This window comes from Oreochromis niloticus, linkage group LG20, assembly GCF_001858045.2.
Source record: "Oreochromis niloticus isolate F11D_XX linkage group LG20, O_niloticus_UMD_NMBU, whole genome shotgun sequence".
Classification (NCBI taxonomy): Eukaryota; Metazoa; Chordata; class Actinopteri; order Cichliformes; family Cichlidae; genus Oreochromis; species Oreochromis niloticus.
In genome coordinates, this window is record NC_031984.2 from 966,377 (window position 1) to 993,743 (window position 27,367).

At 47.4% G+C, this 27,367-nt stretch overlaps 1 protein-coding gene across 2 annotated transcripts; it reads right to left on the reverse strand.

Moving 5' to 3' along the window:
- Positions 1-542: 542 nt before the first annotated feature.
- Positions 543-27,236, reverse strand: srms (src-related kinase lacking C-terminal regulatory tyrosine and N-terminal myristylation sites). 2 transcript variants are annotated; one of them, XM_025901348.1, is made up of 8 exons: positions 26,455-27,227; positions 22,737-22,858; positions 15,620-15,786; positions 10,480-10,627; positions 5,779-5,937; positions 3,214-3,395; positions 2,604-2,760; positions 543-2,127 (listed from the first exon to the last, which is right to left on the reverse strand). In XM_025901348.1, the coding sequence occupies exons 1-8, from the start codon at positions 26,937-26,939 to the stop codon at positions 1,928-1,930; spliced, it is 1,620 nt and encodes a 539-aa protein (XP_025757133.1). In that variant the 5' UTR covers positions 26,940-27,227; the 3' UTR covers positions 543-1,927. The 2 variants fall into 2 exon arrangements, with proteins under 2 accessions (XP_025757133.1, XP_025757134.1); XM_025901349.1 differs by lacking the exon at positions 5,779-5,937 and having other exon boundaries at positions 26,455-27,236.
- Between the last annotated feature and the right edge of the window lie 131 nt (positions 27,237-27,367).

Here is a 27,367-nt window from a genome sequence, read left to right on the forward strand (position 1 = left end):
GGCTCTATTTTTAGCATTACGCTATCTGAAAGGGAGATACAAACCTGTTCAGGTGAATTCTCTCTCTCACACACACACAGCAGAGGTCAGCGCTGCTGTTCATGAAACACACCGTCCACCCTCCGTCTGTGTGTGTGTCCAGACTAAAAGTATGATTGTTGTCGTGGAGTCTCTAACACGTGCTCCTGTGTTAACGCTGCTTCTGTACACGTTTCAGCTTTAAAACAAAATTCTATCAATAATGAAACTTTATCGACACTCTCTGTACAATCGTGTCCATGACAGTTTTTATTTATTGTTCTTAGAAGATTAATTAAAATAAAGAAAAAGATTTTTCAGTTGTTTGTTAGTTTGGGATATTTCTGCTGTTCTCAGTTTGGAGCCCCGCCCACTGCTGCCTCGTCACAGTCTTTTGTGAGGCCGGGCGTTCGGGAAGGCTTCTCCCGGTTAAACAGGTTACACACACTTCAGGAAGTCAGCGCAGCACATCAGTAAGGCGTTTTGCCCTGTGACATGTGAATGAGTCACGGCACACACACTCGTTTCCACAGTGTTTAAAAAAAACTTTATTCGTAGTGCTGTCACAGGTCGAAGTCAGACGTGTGATTTGGTGTTTATGGCTCAAGTTTCCTCAACTTGGCTTTGTTGCTCATGCATAAAAGACCAAAGTTGCATTGTTCTTAAATTGCATTGCAGGTTGCAACATAATGTTGTACAATTTAGTGGTACAGAACCCCCCACCCCCACCCCGAAGAGTTCTCTGAGTGTGGCTGAGTCACTGTCAGAGACGACACCAACACACACTAAGTCCACCTCCTGTGTGTGTGTGTGTGTTGTAAACATAGGCACTGGAGCTGTAACTAGCTGCTAGAAGAGCGTGAACACGCGCGGCGCTGCATCGAGCTTCGATGTGTAACGAGTGTCCCAACCTTCAGAGAGGGAAGACAGAATACTTCACGCCTGTGGGTTCATGAGATTAACCGAGTTCAGCCACGCCAGGGGCCCGTGCAGCCAGAGGACGCAGCGGTGCATGGGCCCAGCCTGAGAGGACAGGCGTGCAGGTGCGACTGCAGCTTTGGCTGCGTCTGCAGACTTTAACATTAAAGACACCGACGCCTGAACGCGTCTCTGATTCACTGCACGTGTGCAGGGAGGAAGCGATGGCGTGATGAATCAGGTCTTCTCAGAGGTTTGGGGCATTGATGTAATCACATTGATGTAATCACATTACTGTAATCACACCGACTGCTTTGTGGTCTTTTGTAGCGAGCGGCCAGATGTTTTAGTGCTGTAGGAGTGTCTGCGATCACATGTGAGATGTTAATATCCCCAACGCTGAGAGGACACTTTTAGGAGCCAGGCTGTCGCTGCTTCTCTGCATAGATTTGGGTCTTCTTCACGTATCAAACATGTTTCGATGCCCGTGTTACAAACAAACATCTGCTTAATGTTAGCTGTCGAAGCTGCTCTGACCAATCAGGACTGGGGGAGTCCACCGGAGCGCTGCTCTGTGACGGCAGCAGGCGGACTCTGGCCCGTGCCGCTAGCGTGGCTAAAATACCCCAGCAGGCGTTCTTATTGCACAAAATTATTTTTACCCAGAAGGCTTTGCATTCAAAACATACGTCATTCATTCAGGGCATGACCTGTGAGTCCAGAGTGCGCACGCACAGACAGACGCCGCACTGAAGTAATAAACTCTCATTTAGAAAACCGATGGTAGAAAACTAAAAAGAGCCGGTTCTGCGAATGAGCCGAGGGTCCGCGCCGTTTCAGGTACGAGCGGACGTCCACGCCTCCCCCACGCTGTTCACTCTGTCTGTAAACCCGAGTGTCGATCACAATTCCTCTCAGGAGTCCCGATGGATTTGGCAGACGTCTTCCCCACCTCCTCCGTCCCAGTACAGGAGGAGGATACCTGCACGGCCTACACCTCTATGGTCTTAAAATATATCTTGGCATATATGGAATCCAGCTGGCTGTGCAGGGCGTGGAACGAGGGTCTCTTGGAGGGCTCGATGGCCCAGCAGTCCATCATGATGCGGTAAATGTTCGAAGGACAGCGGGCTGGACAGGGCAGCCGGAAGCCCGACGTTAGCAGATCCATCACTTCCTTGTTGCTTTTCCCTGGAGGAGAGGGAAGCACAGAGAGGACAGACAGGTAAACACGAGCACAGGTACAACGAGCTCAGTCCAAACTCTGAATGACAGAAAGGATCCGAGTGTGGTGATTCACATAAATGACTCTTTCCTAAGCTTACTGAGAGCTCACAGCCACACGCTCACACGACAGCCAATCAGAGCAGCCACACAGGGACAGGAAGGAAGCCACACCAACCACCAAGGAAGAAAACGGGACTTTACAGGTGAAATTAGGAGTGTAGTGTTACCACTGCACTATCCAGCTGTGTGTGTGTGTGTCACTTTTTTATACACACACACACTTTTGTTTTGCTACGCTCAGTCTGAAGCGTGATGAAGGCAGCAGGGTGTGCCGGTACGACGCCCGTTGTTACTGCTGTGAGGCTTTTGTGAGGCGGTGCGCTCTGAATAGCTGCTCTCTGTTAAACAGGTTAGACACACTGAGAGTCCCACTGCGGTACCTTCATAAGGCATTTTGCCCCGTGACATCATCTCATACAGCAGCACCCCGAACGACCACACGTCCGACTTGACGGAGAAGCGCTGGTGAAGCGCCGCCTCGGGCGCCGTCCATCGAACGGGGATCTTTGTGTTCCTGCTGGCTGTGTACACGCTGTCCTGCACACACGAAGACCACAAAGATTTCAGTTAGAGTCCAGGACCTGCGGTCCACCTCATCGTCTCGGCAGCACGTCCTCGAGTCCCCTCACACCTTACTCCCTCCCACCGAGGAAGTAAGGTGCGAGGGGAGTCGAGGATGCATGTTTATTGAAATGCTTCTGATCTGATGTCTGTCCACAGTTTCATCTCTAATACTCCCTGAAACATCTGCAGGGAACACAAATATAGATACATATATATATGATAATAACAACAGTAATAACGCTCTTATTACTGCTGTCACTGATTCATTTGATGTGTGTGAAGCTTCAGTTTCAGCAGTGACGTTTTAAAGCTTTAAGCAGAGCAACCTGCCTGAACCATATACATATTTCACATATTTTGCCCTTCAAAATAAAAGCACCTTCTGCTCTTCCACAATAAAACAGCGTGATGAACAGGAAACGTTACCCTGATGATGCGAGCCAGTCCAAAGTCGGCCACCTTACAGACGAGATCGTCTCCCACCAGGATGTTCCTGGCAGCCAGGTCTCTGTGCACAATGTTTCTGTCCTCCAGGTACGCCATGCCCTCTGCCACCTGACTGCCCATGTAGATGAGATGAGCCGAGGTGAGCACCAGGCCTTCGGGAGCTGAGGAGACACAGACAGCCAATCAGAGATGACCATATGACTAAAAACCAGCAGCTTTTCTCTGTGATCAGATACGCCACGCGAGCTTTGTGTGTCAGGTCAGTTATCGCTCGGTCTCCATTTTGGTTTGGGGCATGAAGCCAGCAGCAGCCTCCTGACAGCATCACAGTCACCCACAGCCAGCTGCAGGATGCTGATGAGGAATCAGCCTCGCTGAGAGAACGACAGACGGACATCAGAGCGGTGATCCTCGCTGGATTCACAGGAACTCAGTGAAATGTTTTTGTCTGCAGGTTTAGCTGAATAACAGTCAGCTGACCGCCTCTTCTTCACGTCGCTGATGTAGGGTCAGGTCAGCGTCTTTGCTTCGTTTGTGTGAAGAACTAAACCAACCAAACCTCCTCGACAGAGAGAGGAGCGAGGAGGCGAACGAGCCATCAAACATGACTGAAACCGTGACATCACCTCCCTTCCAGGATGTTACACCGAGCCTAAAGCAAAACATCTCGCCAAAATCTAAAGGAGACGTCTGATGCTCGTTACCGCAGCCTGACAGCTTAACGAGACATCGAGAAGACGACCGAGGTCAGAGGTCAGCAATAAGAAAAAGACTGGGCAAAAATGGCCTCCGTGGGAGAGTCCAAGGAGAAAACCAGTGCTGACCAAAAACATCACAAATCACACATCTGCCAAAAACATCTGGATGATCCCCAAGACTTATGGGAAATGTTGTGTGGCCTGACGAGACAGAAGCTGAACTTTCTGGAAGGTTTGAGTCCCGTTACGTCAGTGTAGCTGTCGCATTGAAATGTAATTATTATGTGATTGCAATGTTCAAAATTTGGTGTTTGGTGTTCTGGATTCGTGTTGTCGCCACCTACTGGTGGACCTGAGTGTGGCGCTTTGTGGTGCGCATGCTTTGGGGTGATGCTCAATTAAGTGCACATGTCACCAGAGACTGAAGGCTCGAGCCAGAAAGAGAAGGCTGGCTTGTGTAAAAGATGGAAATATGGAAGATATGGACTACAATTGCTCATGAAAGGCGCACACGGTATGTTGGTGCATTTACTTTGTGTGTATGTTTTATTTGAGTTTTGTTCTGCTGATGTAATATCCGTGTTTTTCATTGATCATTTCACCATAGTTTTTCACAGTGTTTGCTGGTGAAAAGAAGATTAAAATACTGGCTAAACATCAGTTGGAGCATGGCCCTTTATTCTACTTCGAACATGAAAACCCTTCAGGAGCAGTTACAGTCAGCCTAACGGCGTTTCATACAGAGACCATCACAGCGGCAGGCCGACACGGTGGTGGGAGTGTGATGGTGTGGGCAGCGAGCCCACCTCTGGACACCTCAAACAACAAAGTCTGGACTGAGGTGCTTCAGCGTGACCTTAAACAGCTGTTTATGCTGGAAAACCCTCAGTGTGGCTGAATTCAGACAATCCTGCAGAGCAAACGTCCCCCAGCAAAGTGTGGCTCATCACAAACGCTTGACTGCAGCTCTTAGGATGACTGTTCACAGAGCAGGAAGGTTTGGATAGCTTTGTTCTTTTAACGAATGAAACCATCATCTGAAAAACGCACACAGGTAGAGCTTCTACGCAGAGGGCCTCAAAGTGCGGTCTGTACTTACAGCTGTGTGTTAAAAGTCCTTCGCAGGAACAACCCGACTCATGTGTGTCTGTGCGAGCTACTGCTACTTGCTCCACAAAGGCATTAACAGGCAGTGGTGACTCACCTGGATGGGCTCAGGAGCTGCTCTACACGCACATCAGTGTTTGTCTTCAGAGTTCCTGCCACTCATTCCCTGAGGCTAAGCCGTGGACGCGTGCCAGCTTCCTGCTGTGCTTCCACAGAGGTCACAGAGTTTTTACTGCTGCGCTCGAAATACCTGAGACGCTGATCGCTCTCCTCCCTCTGAAGGCTTCTTTTTATAACGGCAGGCAGAATCACAGGTGACCCCATCCTTACTGAAGGTGACGGATGGATGCTGAGGGGGAAGCAGCGACTACAGGCTGACTTGATTTAAGCTTTTTTCACACGTCTGAGGACCGAGCTGCTGTGGGGGGCAGACTGCCTGAGAAGGCTCTCCGAAGAACCCCACAGAACAAACCGACGTCCTGTTTTAACCCAGTTTTAAAAACAACTGTGTGTGTGTGTGTCTGTGTGTCTGCGTGTGTGTGTCTGTGTCTGTGTGTGTGTCTGCGTGTGTGTGTCTGTGTGTCTGCGTGTGTGTGTCTGTGTGTCTGCGTGTGTGTGTCTGTGTGTGTCTGTGTGTGTGTCTGTGTGTCTGCGTGTGTGTGTCTGTGTCTGTCTGTCTGTCTGTTTCTGTGTGTGTGTCTGTGTGTGTCTGTGTGTGTGTCTGTGTGTGTGCTCTCACAGGCCAGGTAGGACTTGAGGCTTCCTTTGGTCATGAGCTCGGTGACGATGTAGACGGGCTCTCCTCGGGAGCACATGGCCAGCAGCTGGATCAGCTTCGGGTGGTGGAGGCTCTTCAGCGCCTGCACCTCCTTCACAAACTCATCCTGCTTTGTGTCCTCTGGAGGAAGATGAGGAGGACAAACAGAACTCGTAACACATCCTTGTTGTGTCTTTTCACACTTTTTTCCGTCAGCTGAGACATTTTGTTTCGTAGTATTTTTATGCTTTCTGCTGGAGTTTCATCATTTATTCTGCCCTCATCTTTGAATCTCATCCACTCACTTTCATGTGTGCGTTAACAAACCTTCAGCCTACGGAGCTGAAAAATGACACTGAAGCTCCAAAGAGGGTGATGAGATACACGCCGTGCCAAAAAGTGAGTTATGGCCTACGGCAGCGACTGATGGCGGCGTCACTCACAGGAATCCAGATAACACCTGAACCTGGAAGCTCGCGTTCAGGTTTCTCTGGAGCTGAGAAGCAGTTTATGATCCGACATGCTGAACACAACCTCCGAGCGGCCTGTCACAGCTCGGAGCAGCACGCCGTCAGACCTGCTGTGAAACCTTTACAGCAGAAATAAACGTGTAGATAATTTCCTCCTTCACCAACACCTGTATTAAGGCTTATTAGGGGCGTGGCCTCTTTGACTGACAGGTGACTGTAGCTTCTACCTGTCTGCTAACTTTTTAAATATCTGACCAATAACATGGCTGCTGTGAGGTCACTGCACTAACAGACTGCCTGAGGAGGCGGAGCTTCAGGTTTGGTGCACAGTGAGATTCTGGGATTTTGATTGGGCGTCACTGATCAGCAGGTATGTGATGCAGTCATCCGGTCTGCGGGTGGATGTGGAGGTTGCTCCACCCTCCCTGCTCTCCACCTGCCTCAGGCTTCTGTCCATATTTAGTTTAAAGCCCTGAATCAACATGTGTGTGGTTGGCCTTCCGATCCAAGCCCAGCCTGTGTTTATTCTATTTGAACAGGCCGCGTGCAGCAACATGAGCACGCTGAGGCTCGGGGGTCACATTTTCTCACAGCTCGAATAACCAGAAATGTGACACAAAACATCTCCGGCACGCCCCGCAGACTCGCAGCAGGTCTGATGGAGTGCTGGCTCCGTGCTGTGACAGGATGCTTCGGGCTGAGGTTGTGTCAGCATGCCAGTGTCGGGACAGTCGGATCACTTTAGGCAGCTAAGAGTCATAAACTGCTTCTCAGCTCCAGAGAAACCTGAACGCGAGCTTCCAGGTTCAGGTGTTATCTGGATTCCTGTGGGTGATGCTGCCGTCAGTCACAGACAGGCTGAGTGTCGGCGCTTCACTGCCACCTGCAGTTTAAAACCCTCAGCCATCATTTCTGGATTTCCCCTGAAGCAACAGTGTTCAGGGAAAATCCAACAGACGGAATAACCGGTGGAGCCGGTGATGAGGTAAAATCCCCATTTTTGTGAATGGACTCTGGCCGCTTCACTTCCTGTCCAACTGCAGGTGAAGTGGCGTCCGCTCAAACCCGCACTGAGAGTGTGGGTTTGTAACCGTAACACATTTAAACAAACCCTGAATTCAAGCAGCGCCAAATAAATTCACCTTGTAGGAGAGGTCAGAGGTCAAAGGTGACCTCTTAAATCTCCATACGGTACTTAGTATATGATGACGACAGTCAGCACTCTTGTAAGAATCAGTTTTAAGGCTTTCTGTCAATCATGAAGTTAAAGACGTCGGTGGTCTGAGGTCAAACTTTACTGATGTTAACTCGAGCCTACAGAATTCACACTAAACCTTTCCAGCTGTCGGGTTTACAGAGTGACACAAAAAGGCAGGACAAGCTTGTCTTGGGTGATAAAAACACTTTTACATTTGTGATGTGAGGACAAGACAAAGCTTTTGCTTCATGGCCCAACAGCTGCTCGCCTCACAGATACGCAGCGTTAACCTGAACACAGCAGATTCATGACCAAACACGAAGCATGCAGTTTTTACCCACTCAGGTCCACGAACACGACTCAGCGGTTTAAACTAGAGATGGACTGATCTGATATTACGTATCGGTATCGGTCCGATACTGACGTAAATTACTGGATCGGATATCGGCGAGTGTGTAAGTTCATCTCTGAATGTTTGTAAAGCGTTCCCACGTTAAGCTTAACAACCGATATATGGAGCGACTGCCTCTCTCTCTCTCTCTCTCTACCACAACATACTTCAAATACAACGAAGGCTTCTACAGACAAAAACATGGCTGTGCCATGGGCTCCCCGGTGTCACCTATTGTAGCCAACCTTTACATGGAGGAAGTGGAAAGAAAGGCTCTTGGCTCTTTTAAAGGGAGAGCACCCAGCCACTGGTACAGATATGTAGACGACACCTGGGTCAAAATCAAGACACAAGAAGTGGAATCCTTCCCTGCGCACATTAACGCTGTGGATAAAAACATCAAGTTCACCAGGGAAGACACTAAGGATAACTGTTTGCCTTTCCTGGACTGCGCTGTGCACATTGAAGAGAATGGCAACCTCAACATTGAAGTTTACCGGAAGCCCACACACACGGACCAGTACCTCCTCTTTGACTCCCATCACCCTCTGGAACACAAACTTGGAGTAATTAGGACCCTACACCATCGGGCAGAACATGTTCCCTCTAAGCCTGAAGGGAAAAAGAAGGAACACACACATGTAAAGGAAGCACTGAAAACATGTGGTTATCCTAACTGGGCGTTTATAAAGTCAGCAAAGATGCACAGAAAAGAAGATCAGACACCAGCGAGGGAGGATAAGAAAGACAGACGCAACAACGTTGTCATCCCCTATGTAGCCGGTGTATCAGAGAAACTCAGGAGAGTTTTCTCCAAGCATGACATCCCAGTGTACTTCAGACCCAGTAACACACTCAGACACAAACTGGTTCACCCGAAAGACAAAACTCCAAAACACAGACTTAACAACGTGGTGTATGCTGTACAGTGCAGCGAGGAATGCCCAGACCTCTACATTGGAGAGACCAAACAGCCACTTCACAAGCGCATGGCACAACATAGAAGAGCCACCTCCACAGGACAAGACTCAGCAGTCCATCTGCATCTAAAGGTCAAAGGTCACTCTTTCGAGGATGCCAATGTTCACATATTGGACAGAGAGGACAGATGGTTTGAAAGAGGAGTGAAAGAGGCCATCTATGTCCACTGTGAGCGACCATCTTTGAACAGAGGCGGTGGTTTACGACACCAACTGTCTGCCATCTATAATCCAGTTTTGAGTTCCCTCCCCAGACGCCTTAACGCCCACTCACATCCTGGGCCATCTGACCTCAGGAAATCACATGATAGGGTGGGGCCAGGTTTCACAATGAGCTCACCCAAAACCCTGGCTGATTAGGTCCCACACCCGCTTTCACACCTTGGCGCATGTGATTAGAGGATCACCAGGGGGTCCTTTGTCCCTCCTTGGGGGGTTACTCCCACTGGGTTTAAATCTGGGACTCTCGGCCATTTGACCTTAGAACTGAAGAAGCTTCTCGGATGAGAGGTGAAACGTCTTCAAGCAACTCAAAGAAGTCCAGACGCTTTTCTTTGCAAACCCCTTTGACCTCTCTCTCTCTCTCCCTCACCTTCCTGCTGCTACTTCAATCGTGAAACTGATCAATGATCAGCTGATCAGCTTTTCTGTGGCGAGTCCGTCTCTCTTTTTGTTTTTGGCCCACTTTGCACCAGAAAGAGGAAACCAGCGGCTGAACAACAGCAGCACGTTTAAGCTTGATAAGCTGTTGTTAGAATGTATTTAATATTACTTTCTACACCAGGATCCTTTTCTACGTAGCTGACGGCTGGTAACTGTGCAGGGGCGGATCTAGCAAAGTGTAGCCAGGGGGGCCGATAGGGCATGAACAGGGAAAAGGGGGCACAAAGACATACTTTTCTTTCTTATTCTCATTTAAAATGTCTCGCTTTTAATAAATAATTATCTGAATCTTACACCCAAAGTTTTAATCTGATGTAAAATGTATAGAAGTCCATTACTGTATATAGTAACTGTTAAGTCTAATATACCCCAGTAAGCTATAGTACTTTTTCCTTTGGGAAGGTACCATCTGTGCAGTCTGCAATTCTGTAGAAGAAAGATGTTGAATCTATTTAATTATTCTTGAAAAATAATTTGTTTCTGTGCATTTTTTTTTCACCCTGCATCAAATTAAAGTTGATTACATCGATTAAGCATCATGAGGTGGAGGGTGGGGGGTGGTTCCCTATTTATTTTTGCTGGGAGTTTGCAACCCTATTAGTTAGGTTGCTTAATATTTCTGCTAAGTACTCTTTAAAATACCAGAATAGGAAGGATGGAGCAGGTTTAAGTTTATTAGATTGATCAGTGTTGCTGAACTATGAAATATTTTGGCTGCAGTGTATTTTTTACATACAGGTATAACAGAATAGCTTTAGTGTTGTTGTTTATTTAAACTTGAGTATGAACTTATACAAAATGCAGCAAGATATTAAAAAACAGTTTTATTGATTAAAAAACACACTATATCGGATTCATATCGGTATCAGCAGATATCCAAATTTATGATATCGGTATCGGACATAAAAAAGTGGTATCGTGCCATCTCTAGTTTAAACAAGTTAAAACTTCAGTCTGACTGATGCTCTTTCAAAGCCTTACCTTGTTTGAGCGTCTTTATGGCCACCTTCCTCTTCTCTGTGGTCCAGAAAGCCTCCCACACCTCCCCAAAGTGGCCTTCTCCCAGTTTCCTCTGGAGCCTGAACTCCTCTCTGGGCCTCTCCCACGGCTCCATGTCGAACAGCTCCCGCTGCACAGAGACAACACGGTGAGTCCACACCACGCTCGCATTTCCCTAAACGCCGAGTAATCAAATATCATCTGACTCAGCAGTTTAGAGTGAGCCGCGTCAGCACGAGCTGAGACACAAACACGAGGCTCGCGGTGGGAAACATACGTTAACCAGGGAGGTGGAGCCTGACAGCTGCGTCTGACTGCAGCATCTCCACTCAAACTGCACTCAGTCAGTCACGTGCTCTGGATGCTAACGGACCTGAACAAAGTTCACGTGTGTTCGTTCATTCTCCAAAACCTGCAGCGTGGCATCGAGATCCAGAAACAGTCATGAAAACACATTTTTGTTCTTCTCAGGCTGCCGCACCAACGCCTCGGCGTGTGAACAGCAGCGACGGTTTAATGAACACAGAGACTCCAGCAAGTTTCTCAGAAATTTATTGACAATCAGACATTGGTTCTAATGATCGAGAGCATCAGCAAATTAACACATGAGTGAAACGATTCAACAAATGAAACTACAACAAATCATTCGAGTGCTCGTCAGCTGATTCACAAAGCAACCAGCTGCTCATCGTTTCCGCTGAAGTGTTTCTTTGTGGATTAAAAAATAAAAATAAAAAGAGGAAAATTCTTTTTCAAGATGAAAATTCAAGACAAGCATCTGCACCGAGTGTGGCTCAAGTTAAAGAACTTGAAAAATTTCTTATAAAAAAGACATTTCAGTCTCGAATGAGTCGAATCACAGCTTTCATAAAAACGTTAAAATGTTTAAACTGCAGTCACAGTTTAAAGGATGACGGGCAGCTTGCTCGCTAAAAACCATTCAAACCAGCTGCTTCATCACTAAAACCAAGCAGAAGACTGCAAACAGCAGAATAATCAAGTCCTCCGTCAGCTTTGAAGGAGGACATCAAAATAATCACTAGAACTGAATCTACATCAGAATCACTCATTGGAAGCTTATTGAAATATTACAACACAACAAAGTAATCAACACTAGAAATAATACATCGATTCAGTGCTTACATTTACTCCCAGCTGCTGAAAACTATAAAAACTGTAATAAAATATTCATAGAAAAGCAAAACAGTCGAAGCAAAAGATTCAAAAAGAAAAACAAATAAATAAAACTGGTTCTGCAGATTTCCATCAGTCACAGTGTGTGTCTGTGTGTGTGTGTGCGTCTGTGTGTGTGTCTGTGTGTGTGTGTGCGTCTGTGTGTGTCTGTGTGTGTGTCTGTGTGTGTGTGTGCGTGTCTGTGTGCGTCTGTGTGTGTGTGTGTGTCTGTGTGTGCGTCTGTGTGTGTGTGTGTGTCTGTGTGTGTCTGTGTGTGTGTGTCTGTGCGTCTGTGTGTGTCTGTGTGTGTGTCTGTGTGTGTGTGTGTGTGCGTCTGTGTGTGTCTGTGTGTACTAAAGCACAGTGCACACACCCACAGGATGAACAAAGTGACTCATCTTCAGTCTGTAGTTGTTGTTTACTTTTCTCTAAATGTAAACAAACAGGAATCATGTGACGCACTGAGGCTCTGAGGAGAAGCTCTAACTTCTCGTCTCAGTAAAGTGTTTGGACCTGAACTGTGAATAAAACCTTTTATTCAAATAGAATTTCACTTGTACGAACACTCGTGGGACGACAGCGTTTACCTTAAAGTCGTTAAAGGTGTGATTGCATAGAGAGATTTTAGTTGTGTTGCAGTTTTTGATTCCCGTGTCTGTAACTGTGTCCATGTAAAACCCTCATCACTCCATGTTTGTATGTCAAACAGCTGCTGATGTCATCACCACACGGTAAAGAGGGGGGTTCACAGGGAGCGGGACAGGCTGGGAACTTTTCCTGGATTTATTTGGGATAAAATGTATTAACCTCAGCTTGTATAAAGTGTTAACATTTCATAGACCCATTTCACTCTGGTGTGGTTAAGTTCTGCTTAAGTGGAGGACGCTCACATTCAGCAGGTTAGCACATCTCAGGTGAGTTTTTGTCACAGCCGCCTGCCAGGGCTGAAAAGATCCTCCATATCAGGGAAGGTTAAAGTAGTCGTCATCATCATCACTATTATTATTATTATGATGAGTTATTAGCCGGTGATCCTGCTGATATCTTGGAGGTGTTCGGAACATGATCATAAACAGATTTTCTGTTTTGAAACGCTTCACGATCAGGGAGGTTCAGGCTTCCTGTGTTATAATCATGTTGTCGATAGTACTGGACTGTACAGGTAATCATTTATGGACCAGTTATAAGCAGCAGTGTTTATACTGAAAGGTTTTTGTGGACCACAGTTATGCAGTGACCAATGAGGTGGCTGGTTTTACTCCTGTGAGAATTTAAAAAGTAAAGACACAAATGTTAGGAGATGTTCAGCATCAGGATGAAGGTTTGGTCTCTAAGCTGTTAATAGTCAGTCATTGGTCCCATCTGCTGTTCATTAAACAAATGAAGACAACACGTCAGATTTAAAGTGCTGCAGAGACTCCTGCTGCCTGCAGGGGGCGCCTGTGTCTGCACTGCATCTGTTTCAGAGCTTTGATTTAACCTGAGCTGAGACTTCAGAAGCAGCTAATCTCATCGCCCTGTGCACAAGCTTCCTCCTTGGGTGTGTGCATGTGTGCAGTGTGTGTGTGTGTGCGCGCAGTGTTTCTATGCATGTGATGCGCTTCTGCTTCAGTGTCTCCGGCCTCAGAGAAACAGCCTCCTCTGGAAGGGAAGAGAGAGAGGGAGGAGTCACTGGTTGACCTTTGCTGCTGAAACACGATAAAATCAGTTGAGCAGGAAAAGCTGCAGACCGAAGCTCAAACTTCCCGACTGTGGCGTGAGGCGGTGAGGAGGTGAGCAGGGGAGGAGGGGTCGGTGGCGGTCTGAAACGTTGGCGCGCTCTGCTCCATCGCCTCCCGCCAGACTGAGGAGGCATGAAGACAGACTGCAGCTCACAGATGACACAATTACACTGCTGCATGCTTTTATTCTGAAACTCTTCCACATACTTTACTTTGTTTATGACACTTCAAAGATGTTTTGTCTATGGAACGTCTCTACTGTCAAAATGTGAGTTAGGGGCCGGAGGGGGCCAACGGTAACACGAGGTGATATAGTTCAGAGGTCAGAGGTCAGGAGGAACGCTCCAGCCACAGCGTGCCAGGTTCACCTCCGGCCGCTTTCAGCTCCGAGCTTCTGCACCAACCAATCAGGTGTGCTTGTGCAGTGTTGCTTAAACATTCAAGTTTCAAATGAAAGTAAAAAACCTGTTTGTGGTGAGACTACAGAAAACACAGCGACTGCATTCCTGTGATTCCAAGAAGCAGGAAGAGCTCATCCTGCAGGTGATGCATCACGCTACTCATTCACTGAGCACCTCGCAGGTCAATGCATGATGTCATGTTGGGCGTGTCCATCTTTTATATACAGACTGTGGACCCTTGCAGGGGTTGGGTGTTAGATGCAGATGTTTGCTGATGTAATTATGTGACTTTGCTGTTAATGCACAGAATAGAAAAATAGAGGAATCGTTTTACTGTTAAAAATAAAATGCCGTTTTTAGCGTCACCGGTTGGTGGGGTTGGGTCACTGTGGGCCCACCCCCTCAGTTTAGCTACGCTCCCCTCCCTGCACGGTCACCCGGTTCCCCACCCACTGTGGCCCCGCTCAACATCCGTGACCTGCTCCCCTGGCACTAAATACTCGTCTTTTAATGTGGCCACAGTTTCCAGTATGTTTATCGGTCACATATGGGTCCCTGGCTCGTGTTACAGCAGGTATCAACATGTGTGGGGAAAATACATGTTGCTAAGCAACATGGTATGGCGTGATTGTGTTTTACACTCATTTCTGTGGCGTCCTCAGTGGCTCACGGTTATACATCAGGGGTGGGCAACTCCAGGCCTCGAGGGCCGGTGTGCTGCAGGTTAGATGTGATCCAACACAGCTGATTCAAAAGTCTGACCTCCTCAACATGTCTGAAGTTCTCCAGAGGCCTGATAACGAACTAATCATGTGATTCAGGTGTGCTGACCCAGGGTGAGATCTAAAACCTGCAGGACACCGGCCCTCGAGCCCTGGAGTTGCCACCCCTGCTCTACATGGTCACGTGATCTCTTTTGTTTCTGCCCCACGGCCTGAGCTTCACTGTACGATGAACACACCTGTTGCAGGAAATGATGAGGTCAAAACGAAGCCTCGGCGCGTCTAGTGTCGAACATTTCAGTAACAACATGTGTGAACATGATGCAGATGTAAACCATTACTAACTAGTTTAAAAAAATCCAAGGTGGAAGATGGCCATCATTTATATACAGTCTGTCATCCTGTTACTTGGGGCGAGCCTTTATTTTAATATTATTACTGTTTTTAGTAAATATAATAATAACATAATTATATTTACTATATTGGGCAAATATAATTATGTTATTAATAAATAACTATAACATTAATTATATTATTATATTATAATTATATACAGTTGATGAGTCTTACCTTTCAACACTTTCAACATTAGCACATATTCATGCAGCATGATGAAATATAGACTGCTGTAATTCTGTTCACGTCTGTGTACTTCTATTGTTGTGAACTCCGACTCAGTCGTTCGACCCTGCAGCGAACCTGCTTCATAAATGTAAAGGCCAGTCAGAAGGGGAGGAGCTAAACCTGCTGGTTTCAGACAGAGGATGCCGTGGCGTGCAGGTATCAGCTATGAATCAGCTGCTCTGTCCAAACAGAAATGAGCAGTAGGCGTCATATTCATAGAGAAATGTAACGTCCACAGCTGGACGGCCAGGATCGAGCATGTTTAAGTCTTTCAGCTCGCTCTCCGAATAAAGACTGTAACTTAAAGAAGTAAACCAGAGCCTCGTAGCAGTGACGTGTGAAAAATAAAAATGTGCTGTAGCTTCAACAAGAACGAAGCCCATCAGGTTTCAGCCTGCGAGGTAAACGATGGTGACCTGCCTGCAGCAGGTCGGAGTCGGCACAAGGATAGAAGTAAAAACCTTTAGTTTCAGAGTCCTACCTGCTGGGCGCATGGCTCCTCCAGCAGCACGCCGAGGCTGCGAGAGTTTTTCTGGTAGTAGGCGATGAGCTCTCCCAGTGTGGCGAAAGAGATCTTATCCGTGATGAAGTACGCTCCGATGGAGGAGCGCTGGATCCGGAAGTGGGACACTTTCCCCTCGCTCCGAGCTGTAACACAGAGGGAGGAGCTTAATGTGTTTATATCATCAGGTTTTTACTTATACTCTGAGACCAGTGGGACACCGAAGAGATCCTGGATGCTTTAACCGGACTCATGATGGGAGTAAATTTACTGTGAAGCAAAGACGAGTTTCTGGCGTTTAGAGGCGGCGTTTTTGGTCCAAACCTGCAAACATATCAGTCATAAACACAGGGTCTGACTAAAGAGGCCGCCTGAGACACAGGAGACGGTCCACTCATCCACAGGTAACAGCAGGATACGACATGTAAAGTCAGCTCTACCTGCACAGCTCAAAATCAGCCCATAAAACAGTGAGGTGAAGTCATTTGATGTGAAAAGCATGAAGCGATGAGCTGCCTGAAGCTTTCCCCGTTTCTCCTGAGCACAGAAGCTCCTCACAGGGATCCATCATTCCTCAAAGACTCCTTCGTTTAACAGACAGAAAGACGAGTCACTCAGAGGATCTCCCAATTCAGGAAATACGGCAGATGTCCCGCCTTCTAACTCCAAAGAATCAGCTGATAGCAGTGATGAGGTCGAGGGTCAGGAAGGTTTACGTAAGCTGTGTGCCATCAGGGGCAAGTGCTGCTTATCGTGGTAACGCCATGTTTGTTTGGTGGGAGGAAACGGACGTTAACGAGGTCGTTAACGAGGCTCTGATGATGGACATCTGAGCACGAGCAGCAGAGTAACCTGAAGGGGAAAGGTTGAGCACAGTCGGTGATCTTTGGAGATATTTTTGCATCAGATGTGAGCTGTGAACCCAAACATGCAGCTTTCAGTGCAGTGACAGCTTCACAGCGCTCACCAGGACTCGTTCAGGGGGGACGTCGCCACACGAGCTCGAGCTCAGCATCAACCTCCAGGAAGACAGTTAAGCTTTGTGCTTCCTCCAGAGTAAAATATATGTATATACAGTCATAATTAAACATGAACAGTTTAATAATACAGGGTCGTTTTTAATACTCATCAAACCTCCTGACAGAAGAAACTTAAAGAGGCGGGAGGCAGAATGATCAGAAACGTTCTGCAGAGCTTTAAGAGCGTTACGAACTAGAGATGGCACGATACCACTTTTTTATGTCCGATACCGATATCATAAATTTGGATATCTGCTGATACCGATATGAATCCGATATAGTGTGTTTTTTTATCAATAAAACTGTTTTTTAATATCTTGCTGCATTTTGTATAAGTTCATACTCAAGTTTAAATAAACAACAACACTAAAGCTATTCTGTTATACCTGTATGTAAAAAATACACTGCACCCAAAATATTTCATAGTTCAGCAACACTGATCAATCTAATAAACTTAAACCTACTCCATCCTCCCTATTCTGGTATTTTAAAGAGTACTTAGCAGAAATATTAAGCAACCTAACTAATAGGGTTGCAAACTCCCAGCAAAAAAAATAGGGAACCACCCCCACCCCCACCTCATGATGCTTAATCGATGTAATCAACTTTAATTTGATGCAGGGTGAAAAAAAAAATGCACAGAAACAAATTATTTTTCAAGAATAATTAAATAGATTCAACATCTTTCTTCAACAGAATTGCAGACTGCACAGATGGTATCTTCCCAAAGGAAAAAGTACTATAGCTTACTAGGGTATATTAGACTTAACAGTTACTATATACAGTAATGGACTTCTATACATTTTACATCAGATTAAAACTTTGGGTGTAAGATTCAGATAATTATTTATTAAAAGCGAGACATTTTAAATGAGAATAAGAAAGAAAAGTATGTCTTTGTGCCCCCCTTTTCCCTGTTCATGCCCTATCGGCCCCCCTGGCTACACTTTGCTAGATCCGCCCCTGCACAGTTACCAACCGTCAGCTACGTAGAAAAGGATCCTGGTGTAGAAAGTAATATTAAATACATTCTAACAGCAGCTTATCAAGCTTAAAGGTGCTGCTGTTGTTCAGCCGCTGGTTTCCTCTTTCTGGAGCAAAGTGGGCCAAAAACAAAGAAGAGAGACGGACTCGCCACAGAAAAGCCGATCAGCTGATCATTGATATACAGGGTGGGCCATTTAGATGGATACACCATAATAAAATGGGAATGGTTGGTGATATTAAAGTCCTGTTTGTGGCACATTAGTATATGTGAGGGGGCAAACTCCTCAAGATGGGTGGTGACCATGGTGGCCATTTAGAAGTCGGCCATCTTGGATACAACTTTTGTTTTTTCAATAGGAAGAGGGCCATGTGACACATCAAACTTATTGGTAATGTCACAAGAAAAACAATGGTGTGCTTGGTTTCAACGTAACTTTATTCTTTCATGAGTTATTTACAAGTTTCTCTTTGTTCACAGCCATTGACATGTTGAAGAGGTTAACACGTGAGGAGCGGATCGAAATTGTGTTGATATCTGGTGAACGCAGTAACTGGGTCATTGCAGCAGATTTTAATGCAAGACACCCTACGAGACCACCCATCTCCCATGCTACAGTTAGCAAACTGCTTGCTAAGTTTCGTGAAACTGGTTCAGTGTTGGATTTGCCAAAATGTGGACGCAAGAAAACTGTCACTAATGAAGAAACATCAGTGGCTGTCCTAGCTTCATTCAGCAAGAGCCCACAGCGTAGCACTCGCTGCATGTCACTGGAGAGTGGCATTAGTCGAACATCCCTTCGGCGGATATTAGCTACTCACAAATGGCACCCTTACAAACTCCAGCTACTGCAGCATCTCAACGAGGATGACCCAGATCGGCGCACAGAATTTGCAGAATGGGCAAAACAACAATTGGAACAGGACCCTCAGTTCACGCAGAAGATTTTGTTCAGTGATGAGGCAAACTTTTATGTGAATGGTGAAGTTAACAAACAAAACCACCGCTATTGGTCTGACACTAACCCACATTGGATGGATCCCTCCAAGACTGTTGGAACAACAAAAATGATGGTTTGGTGTGGTATATGGGGTACAACGATAGTGGGTCCATTCTTCATCAATAGAAACCTCAAAGCCACTGGATATTTGAAGTTGCTACATGATGATGTTTTTCCCTCTTTATGCACTGAAGCTGGCACGTTCCCTGAGTTTTTCCAGCAAGATGGTGCACCACCACATTATGGGTGCCAGGTCCGAGCATTCCTAGATGAACAGTTTCCTGGAAAGTGGATTGGTCGTCGTGGGCCAGTTGAATGGCCCCCAAGGTCTCCCGATCTGACCCCCTTAGACTTTTATCTTTGGGGTCATCTGAAGGCAATTGTCTATGGTGTGAAGATACGAGATGTGCAGCACCTGAAACTACGGATACCGGATGCCTGTGCTGGCATTTCTCTTGCTGTGTTGCTATCAGTGTGTGAAGAGTGGGAGAAGAGCGTTGCATTGACAATCCAACACAATGGGCAGCACATTGAACACATTTTATAAGTGGTCAGAAACTTGTAAATAACTCATAAAAGAATAAAGTTACGTTGAAACCAAGCACACCATTGTTTTTCTTGTGACATTACCAATAAGTTTGATGTGTCACATGGCCCTCTTCCTATTGAAAAAACAAAAGTTGTATCCAAGATGGCCGACTTCTAAATGGCCACCATGGTCACCACCCATCTTGAGGAGTTTGCCCCCTCACATATACTAATGTGCCACAAACAGGACTTTAATATCACCAACCATTCCCATTTTATTACGGTGTATCCATATAAATGGCCCACCCTGTATATTGATCAGTAGCAGCAGGAGAGGGAGAGAGAGGCAGTCGCTCCATATATCGGTGGTTAAGCTTAACGTGGGAATGCTTTACAAACATTCAGAGATGAACTTACACACTTGCTTTACTTCTCTCTGGGATAACTTCCTCGGAGATGAAATGCTGGTTTGGTAGTGAGGCTCCAAATACACACAGCCGCTCTATCACGTGACGCACACTGCTCCGACGTGCTACGGTTATGAGCCGAGTTACGCCGTGTCGCAAGTTTTGTGAGGTGTTTTTTTGATATTTAATGGATCGATTACATTTTTTATTTCTCGCTGAAATCCGATCCAGTAATTTACGTCAGTATCGGACCGATACGTAATATCGGATCGGTCCATCTCTACTACGAACCCTCCTGATTTCTGTTGTTCTCTTGTGAAACTGTGGACATGCTTTGCAGCACTGGCTGCACACGCACACATATGCAGCAGTGTTACATGTACTGACATTCAGAAACACGTACACGCTGTGCCGCACTCTGCTGTGTGCAGAGCCCCGATGATGCATATTTCAGCAGGACTAGCACAGTGAAAACTGAGCATCTAACTGCAGCATTGTCCCCCTGGGACCGAAAGGACCTTGAAGGGGGCCGGGGGGGCGGGGGAGGTAGAGGATGGAGAGGAAAAGCTGCAGATGCGGAGACAGAGAGAAGAAAGAGCTGAGCTGGAGGACGCAGTACCAATAACTTCAAGGCCACAAATCCCAGAAATCCTCCAGCACATAATCCTGATTAGAGAGCTGCTGTGGTGACTGCAGCTCTGAGAGCGCAGCGAGCTCATTCACATCACAGAAAGAACCAATGAGCTGCTAAAGCTGAACTACTCCGTTTACTCACAGCTTCCCATTTTATCTCTACATGACTCCAAAATAATCCTTCTTTACATGAACAACTGTCTCACCACTCGGACTCTATAAGCAGGCTGTGAAGTAGTGAGAAAACGTGTTCACGTTAGCTGGGTAACCCTTTCCTGGTGCTGCTGCTGCTCCTCCTCAGCACTTCCAGAGTGTTTTCCACAGAGGACTGGATGTCAGCGTTCCGGGTTTGCTGACACACCTGCGACGTTAAACCCACAGAGCGGAGCAGGAACAGCATCTCTGAGCTCCAGCCCAGGAATCAGCGGTTACTGTGCAGTCATACACCAGCCCATGTGCACTAAACTGGTTCTGCTGATCTGCTTCTGTCTGTGAGGTTGTATGTGTGATCTTTAATATTAGTTGGGCTCCACAGATATGTACCAGCTATCACCTGCACAGAAATGTACGCAGTGTTTTCTAATGGACGTATAACCTAAAGGAAGTTTGGATGATGGGAAGCGGACGGCTGCAGTCTGCGCTGCAGGGTTCACAGCGGTTACTAAACATACACCGAGCTCTTGATCTGAAACTGCTCATGCTCAGTACAAACATGTGACTTATAAGACAGGAAGTAAGAGAAGGAGAACGGGTCGACTGTTATTTGTTTTTTTCATGTTGTTTCTTCAGAGTTTTAGGAGCTGACACTGAGCTGAATGCAGAGGTCAACACATCAGCTTAGTGTTCCAGCTGGAAAGGTGAGAGAGTCTGCCTGGCTCCTCGTGTCCAATCAGAATAAAGCAGACTGACAGAGTCATTAATGTGTTTTTAGCCTGAAGTACTGAGGTTACTCACACAATCTAATCCATATCATACAAGTAAAAACTCTGACTGTAACATTCATTTATACATGTTTACTTTAAGCCACTGTGGGTCATGGCCCTGCCTGTGACAGCTGAGCTGGGGGCGGAGTCTTCAGTGACATCATCCACCTTTCATTAAGGTGGCTGAAAAGCAAACAAAGGAACAGCAGACGCACAAAGAGTCACTTTGCTGTCAGACCGGTCCGGTGAGCGGACCTCTGCACACCCACAACATCCACACATCACACAGCAGACGTGTGACACTGTCAGACTCACACAGTGAATACCAGCAGACATGTTTACCTGCTTTTACAAATTCCCCTTCTGCCTTATGGAAAAGACGGCGTCACACAGCTTAACAATAAAAATCAATCGAGCACAGAAGTAACAAATACGATGATCAGTCTGTTTCATTTGTCTGAAAGGATGATGATATGCTGCTGGTTTGTAGGAACAGCAGTCCTGTGTTGGTGTCACAGCAGAGCACTTTGCAGAGGTCGTCCTGATGGTAGCAAAACATGTTTGAATGTTTTATGTGACCCGTCCTAGTTCTGCTATAACCTGATGTGTCTACATGTTACATTTTCGGCATATTAATGATTATTAACATGTGACTGCTCACGCCTGTACTCAAAGCTGTGTTGTTGACCTAACTCCATGGCTAAACTTCATGTGTGAGGAAGACACCTGGAATCTATCAGACAGACACAATGCACACCTGTGCAGAGCACAGTCCCAGACCGGTCCCAGACTGGCATTCAGACCAGACCCGGCCCTCATATCAGCTCTTTTACCAACCTACTGGGATTTAAATGCCCCTGAACACACCTGACCTCTGCCTGCTGGTCTTAACCAGGCCATCGTGTGTGGAGCTCTCATCAGTCTCCATTCAGACACAAAACAATCAGCTGCAAGTAAAAAAACATCTGCCTTCATTGTACTGCGATAAAAGCTGTTCGAGGAGTGACCTCACACAGAGGAACCAACCAATCACGGCTGGCTGCAGACCTTCACTGACAGCAGGGCTGAGGAGGGCGGGAGGAGGTGATGGGCGGAGGACACGACGGGAGAGGATGAAGAGGAGGAGGAGGAGCAGGAGGAGACACCTGCAGCAGGTGCTTAAATCAGCTCTGTTCCAACCCGTTTTTTACATTTTTAATCCTCGAGTGTTAGAGAGTACTTTAAATCGAGACCTTCGCCGTCTCGCTGCTGGGCTCTGACGGACGCGTGTCTGAGGGAAGGACCTCGGTTTGGTCACTTTACGGTGAGATGGTTCAGTCTGGTTTGGTCTGTGTTTTTAACAATAATGTGGCCCTTTTACTGGGAGGATCTGACTGAGACTGAGACTGGGAGATGATTGGCTGTTGTTTTCCTGTCCGCACCCTGGCCAATGACCACGGCTGTGGCGTCCTCAGGCCAGAATCACGTCCACGCCTACGAGTTTCCTTTGAAGGCGGACTGCTGTGTACTTGTGGCGTCTTCTCCTCCAACTTTAATTTTAACACCCACCTCAGGCAGTTTGTCTTTAAGGGGTCAGAGGTCGCCGCGAAGCACTCACTCACCAGAGATAGTGTACTCGTCACTGTGACTCTCACTGATGCGAACCAGGAAGGCGCCATCTTTGTTTTGGGAGGCGAGCAGCAGCTTCTCCGCTTTCCCACGGTTTATGTTCCCGTAGTACCACCTGCACAGAGACGGAGGGGGCGGGATGATGGGAGGGAGGGAGTGGATGGAGAGAGAAGGAAAGGATCAGACGTGAAGAATGCGTCACACATGAAGCCATACAAGAACAAAAACACACGCGTGACGCCCGGTCAGTCTGACAGACGGAGCCGTGCGGTCCCGCCCGTTTGCTCACACCAACCCGCCTGTGTTTACTTTGAGTTATCAGAGAGGGTGGGTCTGAGCGGCACGATGCTCGGGTTTCACTGAAACCAGCTCAAACTCGAGCAGCAACAGAGGTTTGTAAACCAGAGTTTAATGATGCTGTGGGAGAAACACATTACTGACTCACCCTTCACTAGTTTCTGTCAGAAATAATAAAGAAAGCAAAAACACCAAATATTTCCTGGTTTCAGGTTTACATGGTTCACCTGCACGTTTTGTGAAAAGATTCACCTGCAGCTTTTTCCAAACAGCTGAAAAATAAAACCTGCAGTTCCTGTGCCGTCCAGCAGAGGCAGCAGAGAGTCCAGCAGAAATAAGCATGTTTACAGCCTGATACACACACTGATTGGTCCCCCCTCATGACACCTGTATGGAGGAGCAAGTTTTTAAAAGTCGCCTGTTTAAATTATATTAAGGACTAAAGTTTGCATTATTAGGGGGTGTGGCCTCTGACAGGTGAATAGAGACACAGGTAGCGGTAGCTGCTAGGCTGAGCTGGACATGTTTGTGCTGTTGGAGCCTTTTTGATGACATCATGTGACCAATAACATGGCTGCTGTGAGGTCACTGTACAAATAAGGCTCCAGTTTCGGATTTTATTTGGATGTTCCGGAGTGCCGACGAGCATGTTTCTGTCCATGCTAACTGAGCTACATAGCATTAGCTGGTAATTTCATGCTCCGCCCTCTCATCCAAAGGAGGATGGATTTAGATTACATAACAATGACTATCAGAAAACAGTCCTATTTTTAAACTGACCATAGGAGAAAAGTCTCTCGAGTTTTAAACTCCGGAAATTTCCACCAGATTCTTATCATATGCTTTGGAATGATGAGGTCAGATCTTCTCAGGTGATTTTTAGTGGGTGTTAAAAGTCAAACTGCCTTCCTGTTCACGTTCACAGACGCAAAGTAACTGATAAGTGTTTCTATGGAGGCGTGGCCTGCTTCCATGTCATTTCCCAGCAAGTTAAGGAGATAAAGGAATTTGCATTAGATAGCTGTGCTTGGAAATCTTGATATGAAGCTCAAAGTAGAAAAGAAGGTCGTGTAAGGCTGTAAAAAGGAAGCTGACTGAAAAAAAACACAAAAGCATCTGAAAACGCACAGGTAACACTCGGGCACAGACAGGTGGGCAGACTAGACAAGAAAGGGGTGAAACTGGGTGAACGGAGCAGGAAAGGAAGCGATCCAAAGCCCTGAATCATGATGGCTATGAAAATGGATTTGACAGGGACGCAGCTGAACATGAATCCAGCTCAGATCACAAAGCTGAAGTTCTGCACAGACAGTTTTCATTCTCATAAAAGCAAAATAAGTCAGAGATACTGAAACACTCAGCTGCACCGTGTCCAAAGAAAAGTCCCCAGCCTAACTGAGCATGCTCACAACTCCCTGAAGACAAAACTGAGGGCACAAAGACCCACAAAACCAGCAGCGCCTGAAAGCAGCTGCACTGCAGAGCTGAGAAAGCCTCACAGAGGAGGAAACCCACGCCTGCCTGTGTGTGGGTTACTTGTCCTTACATCCAATCAGGTTTGAGCGTGTGAAACTGGACGAATGAGGGAATATAAAGGCTGAAATGAATAAATGAAATGTTTGTTAATGCTTCATTAAAGCTGGAAATCTGAACCGTGCGTCTGGATTTCTCCATTTAACTTTGATGGACTCTTTCAGTCCCGCCTGCTTCCCTTCCTGCAGAGGACACTTTAGTGTTTTTTTGGTATATTAGCCTGAAAACATGGCTTCATTTTCCCTCTGATGATTCTGAGATGATGATAAATGTTCCGGTGGTTGTTGAAGGGTGCAGATGTGCGAGCTGGGCTGTGATGTTCTGCAGTCCAAACTTCAGCAGCCCGACTCATCCTCTTGCTCTGCTGTCAGACAAACGCAGTCACTGTTGGGTCGGCAGCGTTCACACCGAAGGTGAAGCGGAGCGTGCACACAGAGCTCAGCTGACGCCTCCCTGCAGGTGTATGAATAATGGAGCACCTGCAGCTGCGGCCCGGATACCTTCAGACATTCACACCTGACTTTGTCTGAACGCCGGGACCGTGCTTCTTATTCCTCTGCACACAGAGTCTCGAGACTTTTTGGCTTTCAGGGATGTAATCGTGGAGAAAGAGGGTCGAAAACGGCAGGAACGTTTGGAGGGTCAGCTGACGTCTGACTACAGAGCACACACGGGCACGCAGGAGGATGAGGGTTAAGCTGCTCTCAGTAAGAGTTCATGTTGTGTCTCTGATGGGCGGAGACAAACGCCATCACATGACAGGAAGAAGACGCTGAAAACTTCTTTCTTCTGTTGACTGCTCACTGTGCTGAAGCCCCACCCACAACTCCACACCACTCTTACTCACTTTGTTTTCTCCAGTAAATCTTAAAACACCTTAAACAGTGTGAAAGCAGTCACATGACACAGTTCTACCAATTACAGATCCACTCGGCTCTAAAAAGCAGGTTTCTTTACTCTTTAAAAAGCGCCCATCTGCACTTGACCTTTGACCCTTTGGATATGAAATGGCATCACTCTGTCCTGTTTAGGGTTTGTGTTTTTGGCTACTCAGCACCTCTGTGTGTTTCAGAGCACACGCGGAAAAATACACGGCCGTAGTTTTCCGTGTCCAGCGCTCAGCGCCTGAAAGAAAACAAAACAGGTCCCGAAGAGTGACAGGAGGCGGAATTATTCTGGGAGGCACCGGGAGACGGCCCACGGTGCGTCATCAGCATTAAGTCAGGTGGAAAGGTGTGGGCTAATTTTAGGTGGATCTTATTATGTGACTAATATTTTCACAGTCACCTGTTACTGTGGCCCCGCCCTTCCTTTTCCTCAGACTCAGAGCCTGAACCAAACCAGAAAAACCTCAAACTGTCAGATCTGTCCAACACATTTAGTTTCTTGTTTAGTTTCAATTTTAGTCCTTAAGAGCCTGAAGTGTCATTTTCTGCAAGCTAAAGGGACACTGAGGCTGTCGGAGGTTTGGAGGAAAACAAGCCTCATGGTGTCCGATCAGACCTGGGATCAGACCTGAGCTCAGACCTGAGCTCAGACCTGGATCAGACCTGAGCTCAGACCTGAGCTCAGACCTGGGATCAGCGTCAGGAGTTTCAGTCCCACTGTCAGCTTTTATTTTGAAGAGTCTGTTTCTCTCTGCAGCACACAGACTGACTCCAGATTAAATATCTGCTGCATCAACAAACATGCAGCCAAAGCTCTGAGTGAAACTCATCTGAAAACTCAAAGTTTCATTCATTTAAACGACCGTGAACGTGCTCAAGTTCACACTGACGTCCTAACTCCATTCAGCAGTCCACGCCGTCACTCCGAGCTGCGGGGGTCGCCCCTGTGTGAGTGTGTGTGTGCGCGCGCTGGGGGGTTACCCGTGGCACTCACTTGTGTTTGGCGAACTCGTCCTGCAGCAGAGCCACGTAGTTGGCGGGGACGAGGCCGGACTCCAGGCTCCCGGTGAGCTTCTTGGCCAGCACGTAGTCTCCGCGCTTCTCGATCACCGACAGCTTGTCGCCCTCCTTAACCGTAAGCTCGTCGTCGCTGCGGGCCTCGAAGTCGAAGAGCGCCGCGTACAGCTGCGCGGGCCGCTTCTTGGGCGCGGGGACGCGGATGTCCCGGACACGGTGCGGATCTCGGCCGCGTGCGCCGCCGGGTTGGCGATGACGTGGTCGCGGTCGCGGGGCCCGGGGTACCGGAGGCCGGGCCAGATCCGGTCCCAGAGGCACGAGCAGCACGGCAAACACGCGCGGCAGCAGCTCTCCATCCCGGCACGCGCAGGTCTGTGCCCACCGCGGCCCGTCGCTCTCACCGAAATGCGTCCTCCAGCACGCACGCGCCTGCCGCTCGCGCCTGCCCCTCTCCGGAAACATCCCGCCTCGCCGGCGGGCGGACCAGAGGAACCGGTTTGTTCAGCTCCGAGCGGCGGGACGCGCGCGGCGGCTGCGGGAGTGCGCAAACGGAAACCGAGGCTATGCGGGTCGGGCACCGGAGCACAGCGCGGAGGGTCGGGTTCGGAGCTCTGCACGCCTCCTACTGCTCACACACCTGCAAACCGAGGGGGAGGAGCCCCGCAGGTGTGTGCGTGAGAGAAAGAGCGAGAGAGGAGGGAGGTGTGTGTGTGCTGGGCCTACATCCTGTCCCGGGACACCCGGGATGACCAAGTGTCCCACCTGCTATGGAAGTTTTAGCTTTTGTGACGTCACAGGAACAGATGCAGATGCATCTGAAACTCACCTGACAGCCCGCCACACGTTTCGGTGTTCAGGTGTCAGTCCGCCCGTTACAAACACACCCACGG